The 7,220-nt window shown below is 35.3% G+C and overlaps 1 protein-coding gene across 1 annotated transcript; it reads right to left on the minus strand.

Annotated features, from left to right (window-relative positions):
* Positions 1–890: 890 nt before the first annotated feature.
* Positions 891–6,862, minus strand: LOC109100268 (F-box/LRR-repeat protein 15-like). The gene is made up of 5 exons (XM_019113755.2): positions 6,704–6,862; positions 5,669–5,828; positions 4,159–4,661; positions 2,647–2,860; positions 891–2,514 (listed from the first exon to the last, which is right to left on the minus strand). Exons 1-4 carry the CDS (start codon positions 6,784–6,786, stop codon positions 2,671–2,673), a joined length of 936 nt encoding a protein of 311 aa, XP_018969300.1. The 5' UTR covers positions 6,787–6,862; the 3' UTR covers positions 891–2,514; positions 2,647–2,670.
* Positions 6,863–7,220: the final 358 nt, after the last annotated feature.

Genomic DNA, 7,220 nt, shown 5'->3' on the forward strand with positions numbered 1-7,220 from the left:
CAGGAATCAAAAATAATCAAAATCCATTAAAACCATAAAAATAAAGAGCTTTACACATTAAAACCCATGCTTTACAGAAACAGTATTTCTAAATCACTGCAAATTTCCACTTCCTTTTCTGCAATTAATAAAAGCATAGGCATCCGAAAGCATAGGCAACACTGCCCTCTGCTGGTTAAATATCGTGATGAAGTTAGAGTTGAAAGGTTAAAACATCCTACTTCTTCACGGGAACATATTTGGAGAAATGTAGCATTCCATCACTTGCTCAGCAATGGAACCTCTGCAGTGAATGGGTGCCGTCAGAATGAGAGTCCAAACAGCTGAGAAAAACATCACAATAATCCACAATAATCCACACCACTCCAGTCCACCAGTTAACATCTTCCAAAGTGAAAAGATGTGTGTATGTAAGAAACAAATTAATTCTGACGGCACCCATTCACTGCAGAGGATCCATTGCTAAGCAAGTGATGGAATGCTACATTTCTCTAAATATGTTCCCATGTAGAAACAAATTCACCTACATATTGAATAACCTGAGGGTGGGTAAATTTCCAGCAAATGTTGATTTTTGGGTCAACAACTGCATTAACCCCTTAACTATCACCCCCCACTTTTAACATTAAAGTACACTATCCAAACTTAAATTGTTGTAATTTTATGAACATTTTGGAATATAGACCTAAGGTTGGTCTCTTTTTAAAGAAGAAAATCAGCAGATTAATGCAAAAGTACAATAAAAAAGTTTTTTTTTTTTCCAGTATCAAAAAGTTATAGAAGTTTAAATGTACTGTGAATAAAATACGCTATATTAATTTTAATTTATTATAAATATTTTACATAACAGGTTTTACTCTAAAATTGGTGTAAAATTAAAGCCTTATGTCTAAATAAGTTATGTTACAAATTTGAAGTTGATATGAAAAAAAAACCTTGAAGTTCCTGTGAGATTTTATTTAGGGCGTCATACCACAAAAAGCCACCGGGTGCCATGCAAACTCCACTGAATTCTGTCACAAACGTCTAGATTTCTCTGTCAACCACCAAATATGAAATCCTGAGACTCAGACCTTTCCAATGATATGTTTGTTGCCAAGATTATAAAAAGTTTGATTCTAAAAGACCGCATTTTGTAATATGACACTTCACACTGCCCACTAAGGGGGAGGAGACCGCCAAAAGATATTAAAGTACCATTTCCATGGTGACACAATGTCCATTTTCAAAACGGTTTTCACAGGATGAATCTTGGGCTTCTAAGCTTTCAAATAATATATAATTTATGATGATTACCAAAAGATTTGATAGAGAAAAAGGACAACAACAGAAAAGAGCGCCAAGCTGACAGTTAAGGTTAACATACCATGTGATCCAAGCAAGGCCAGATAATATTTCAAAGCATCATATTGCATAAAACTTTATACTTTCTCAGCAGTTTGCATAAAACATTTATGCACTTAATTTATAACCACACATTTACAGAATTATACAAAAGCAAAGCACATTAAAGCACAGTGCATGTGCAAAACTCATATACCATCGTGATATTGTAAAAATGTTAAATAATTATCCAAGAACACAAAAAGTCATGTTACAGTATCTTGATACTCCTTGAAATACTCATGAAGCAACAAATACAGAGCTCCTAAAAGTCCTCCAGCAAACAAAATAAGCACATTGTGATGGCTAACCACATACAGACCTGGCCACACTTTATAAATGTTTCAGTTCTGTAAATTTAGGATCTTGATGAAATATAATGAATGCAACATACAGAGAAACACCAGCAATATTAAATATACTATATGATTCGTCTTATTTAAACAATGCAAACCTGTGAAGTAAATCAGGACCAGTATTGATTTCCCAGCTTCAGTCCTTTTCACACTGAGGTTTCAAAGTGCATATGAATCAATATCCATACAAGTCACATTTAAATAAGAATCTATCATGTATATAGATTCCTATAGAATGTATTATAGTTCCTAAACATGATGCCATTCTTATCTACTATTAGATTAATGTGAATAAAATCAACAGAGAGCTTCTGTAAAACATGACTTGATTGCTCAGTGGATGATTTCAAGGAAGATCTGCGTTCACGTTTCCAGATTTGTCTAATGCAGCCGAGAGAGAATCTGATGGTCAAGTAAAGCTGAAGGACTGTAATGTTCAGATGTACTGAAGAAAGTGCAAATATTTCAGGATTTCATAAGTGCAAAATGACACATCTTTTGGTTCCTGCGTGAATAATATATATATATATTCACCTACTTTCTTCTAATGATTATCATAAATAACAATGGGACCATATTTGCGTGAGTCCTCTTTCTGAAAGCCTGCAGCATGGTTTCAAACCGAAGAAAGTTTTTTAATTGCTAAAATACACTAAAACAATCAAGCACTTGAAATGTGGATTTGTTCTTGTGTCTTCTGTGATATTGCATTGGAGTAAAAGTGTGTTGTTTCAAAAGCTGGCCTTCCAGAGGAAGATCGTGGATGAGAGAGGACCTATGAAACAAAACATACATTTCACACAGGCTTCCACTGACTGAACTACATTACAGCAACAGACTCATTTTGATAAAAGGAGATCAGAAACACAGGTTAGCTTTGATTTCATTGCCAGTTGTGATCTGGTACCTCCAGAATGGTCCGGATGTTGTGCTAAATCTGCAGGTTAATGAAGGGAGCGAAGCCCACCACGTCCTGCAGCAGCACTAGCGCCCTCTGCAGGGGAGGCTCCACATCGATCTCCACGTTACGCCGGCGCAGGACGCCCAGACTGGACTCGGTCACGTTGTGACAGTGGTTCACCTTGAGAGACTGCAGTTTGGGGCAGTACTCTGCTAACGTCCTGAACACAGATAAACAAAAGTTACTGAAAAGCTTGGTTTGCAGGAAATGCTGCTCCACATTAATCATCTCAATAAGGGCTCTGGGTTTGGGTCGCAACATGCACCAAACATCTTCCCAAATTTGGAGAAATAAGTGTTTGTAAATGGACTCTTGTCAACTAAAGAGAAGCTTTCAACCCTATTTGCGGGTTTCTGCTAAAATAAACTCTTGATGGAACAATTGAAAATTAAGAAATTAATACAGCCATAAATATTAGTTTTGTAATTTTACAGTTGTACTGCGAAATAAAATCACTGTATCTCAAAAATATCTTTATTTTACAGAGAAATAATACAATAGCAATATTTCTGATTTTGTTTAATATTTGGATATATAATAATAATAATTAAGCAATAAACAAAATTGTTTTAATTTTGTTGTCATATAATAACTTTTCTTAAATAATTTGTTTTATTTTGCAGTAAAGTTTTACAATAGTAATATTTCTTATTTTTGTTATTTTCATTTATTAATAATAATACTAAACATACAATAAATAATGACAGTAATTCTTATTATTGCTACTAAATAAGTTTTCTTAGTATTTAAATTTAGTAATAGTAACAACAACAATCATTATTTCTATTATTATTATTATTATTATTATTATTATTATTACTACTACTATTATTATAAATTTTTAGTCGTATATAAATAATAACTACATTTATGGTCAGATTTTGCAGTCTTACAAACAAGCAGGACCTACAGTATAATGATAATAAAAACAATAATAATAATAATACTAAAATAAAAATCTGTTGTAATAATAATAATAATAATAATAACAATTTTATAAAATTTTGCAGTATTATATACAAGCAGGACCTATAATAATAACAAATAAAGATCTGTAATTATAACAATGATAATAATAATTATTATTATTAAAAATTACATATTTGTAGAACCTAAATTTAGTTAAATTTAATAATAATATTTATCTATCTATCTATCTATCTATCTATCTATCTATCTAAAATATACATTTTATTCCTGGCCAAACTGAGCAGTCTTACATACAAGCAGGCCTTTTGAGACCTTTTTTTATATATATATATAAATATATATATATATATATATATATATATATTATATATATATATATATATATATATATACATATATATATAAATTGCAATTATTCATTTATTTATTTATTCTGGCAGCGTATAATTTTTTTCCCTAAATCATGCATTTATAATCAGATATGTGCTTTAAATCCGGCTGCATGTTATCCACAAACACACGGCGCACCTGATGGCTTCGTTCCTCACTCGCAGGCACCCGGTGAGGTCCAGCCTCTCCAGCTCTCGGCACTTTTTGGCCACCTCCTCCACCGCGGTGTCCGTGATGTTGGCGTTCACAGCCACGGACAGCGAACGCAGCGCCGGACACTTCCCCGCCAGGTAGCACACGGCCTGGTCCTTCAGCTGTCTGCAGGCGGTGATGTCCAGCGAGCGCAGGTCCGAGCAGTGATCGGCCAGGCTGCGCAGAGCCAGACTGTCCACCCACTCGCAGTGCGCCAGGATCAGGTGCTGCAGCCGCGGGCAGCTCAGAGACACGGCCACCAGCGCGTGACGGCTCAGGTGAACGCAGCCGCGCATGTCCACACGCAGCAGGTGCTGGCTCTGACCAATCACCGGCAGCAGCTCTTTGTCCGTGATCCAATCAGAGCAGTTGCTGACGCAGAGGTGGTGGAGAACTTGGTTGTGGCGAAGCATTGAGCAAAAGGCTTCTTTAGGAATGTGAGGCCCTGTCTGAGGAGAGACACAAGAACAGCAGCATGCAAGATTGATAAAAAACAGAATATCTGCCTAATATTCCAGCAGCCTTGGATCTGAAATGCTGGTACAATGTAAAACTACTGATACACACGTTACATACAGTTCTCTCAGAAGTTTGACAGTAAGTTTATTTTTTATTTTAAAGTAATTAATACTTTTTTTTTTTCAAAAAGGTCACAATTATGATATGATATTATATTATATTAAAATTGTTAATTCCACAAATTTCATATTTATACAAATCAGGTATACAGCATAACAGCAATATAAAAATTCTGGCCAATACACACAAACTTATAATTGTTTTGATAACCAATAAATAGCAGATATTAAAATTACAATACAAAACTATATATTTTCTCTAAATAAAGTAAAAATAACACAATAAAACAAATCCAGTTGCTTTTAATGCTGCAAGTTAATTTAGGTAAAACAACATTATAATGTACAATAGGGAAAATACTGGATATTAATTTTAACAGTTTTTAAATATTAACTTTAAATGAGTGTTAGATGATGACAAATTAGCCAACATGAACCGATACTGTTAAAATTAAAAACTACTATTATCAGCTGGAACTGATATACAGTAAAGTACTTTTCTAAAGTTTGGGGTCGGTGGGTCTTTTTTTTTTTTGAAAGAAATCATTTTTTTATTCAGTAACTATAATTTATAATACACAGCAAAACATCACAGGAAAAAATTACATGTGCATATATTTAAATAGAAAACAGATATTTAAGTTGTAATGATATTTCACAATATTACCATTTTTACTGTATAATATAATAAATAATGCAGCTTTGGTTAATAGAGAACTCTTAAACTTTTGAATGGTAGTATACGATGCATCCCTAATACAATTGTTTGAGAGGGCAAGGAGCGTTTTAAACTGTAAAACAGACTTATACACAGCAAGAACACTTGTGCATTTCATCTGAAAGTTAAATACTATAGGTACACAAGTGTTTTCCCTCACCTGTGCGGGGTCAAACTTCCGGCAGTTGGCCAGATACACCTGGACAAGAGACCGAAAGCTCTTGCTGACGCACTGTAAGCTGACCAGGTGACGCAGCGGCAGGTAACAGAACACGTGTGTAACTAACACATCCTCCCACGGCAGGTCCAGCAGCTGACATCTGTCACAAAACACACACCTCAATCACAAACCTGCTCAGCAATGGATGCTCTGCAGTGGATGGGTGCCGTCAGAATGAGAGTCCAGACAGCTGATAAAAACATCACAATAATCCACAGCACTCCAGTCCATCAGTGAACATCTGGAGAAGTGAAAGCTGTGTGTTTATAAGAAAGAAATTATTAAGGCGTTTCAACTTTAAATTGCTGCTTCCGTCCATAATCCATTCCTCCACTGAAAAAAAAAAATCATTTTGTCTGAATCAGGAGAGAAATCTGCACAGATCAAGTACTATTTACAAGCCAAAACAACTCAAAAGAGATATGTGGCTGGATTTTGATTTGAGAGATGACAGGAGATGAACTTTTTCACTGGAGGAAGTGTCCAGAACTGACAGTTTGAAGGTTAAAGAGGTTTTTTTTTTTTTTTTATCAGCTGTCCGGACTCTCATTCTGACGGCACCCATTCACTGCAGAGGATCCATTGTTGAGCAAGTAATGCAATGCAACATTTCTCCAAATCAGTTCCCATGAAGAAACAAACTCATCTACATCTTGGATGGCCTGTGGGTGAGTAAATTCATCAAATATTCATTTATGGGAGAACTATTCATTTAGCATGGCATACAACCCAACACATCAACTGTCTTTATCATACACTGCTATAAACATGACAGCTAGTTTTAACATGCAGAATCACCCACTGTATCACAAATAATCAGTATTTACTGTAAAAGAACAAAACACCTCATGTTGTACTGCTGCTTGCATGCATTTACAGGAAGCATCTCTGTCTGTTTGTGCATGCAAGTCAGAGAACGCGCGCGGTTTTCTGAATCCGTGCACAAACTCCTGCATCTCGATTTATGAAATATACCTTTGGCTCTGGCTTTGCGTGCGTTCTTCAGGTTTTTGATCCATGCTGATACTGTCCTCTGATCCGCGCACATTATTTATCATGATTGATAAACATCCGACCGGCTCATCCGGGTTCTGCTGCTATAGACTCACTGCTGCCACCTAACAACCTGGAAGGAGAAGTGACGCTGTTAGACATCGGGAAAGATCAATGGATGACAAGGAGTTTGACCAATAGCGTGCAGGCATTGTACATAATCGACCAATCTTGGGTAAGTTAAATCCTATATTGGTGTTATTATTTTTTTTTTTTATTTTTTTATTTTATTTATATGACACATGTAATCTCCAGATGAGATGTTCCTTCCTAGAAGTCATAAAACAAAGAAAACAAACCTGATTCATCAGCTGCTGTGCTGGAGTGCTTCTGTTGACCAATCACACAATTAGCAGACCACTGAAATTAGGAGACTCACATGACCATCAGGTCAGCAGCATACTTTTGCAAACGTAAAAAATAAATAAATAAAAATGAC

Source organism: Cyprinus carpio, chromosome B12 (genome assembly GCF_018340385.1).
Source record: "Cyprinus carpio isolate SPL01 chromosome B12, ASM1834038v1, whole genome shotgun sequence".
Classification (NCBI taxonomy): Eukaryota; Metazoa; Chordata; class Actinopteri; order Cypriniformes; family Cyprinidae; genus Cyprinus; species Cyprinus carpio.

Coding starts and splice junctions, on each gene's coding strand:
- LOC109100268 (XM_019113755.2), bottom strand. CDS start 6,786: ATGATAAATAATGTGCGCGGATCAGAGGACAGTATCAGCATGGATCAA. Junction 5,829..6,703: donor ACGCAAAGCCAGAGCCAAAG/GTATATTTCATA, acceptor GTTTTGTGACAG/ATGTCAGCTGCTGGACCTGC. Junction 2,861..4,158: donor GTGAGGAACGAAGCCATCAG/GTGCGCCGTGTG, acceptor ATCTGTGTTCAG/GACGTTAGCAGAGTACTGCC.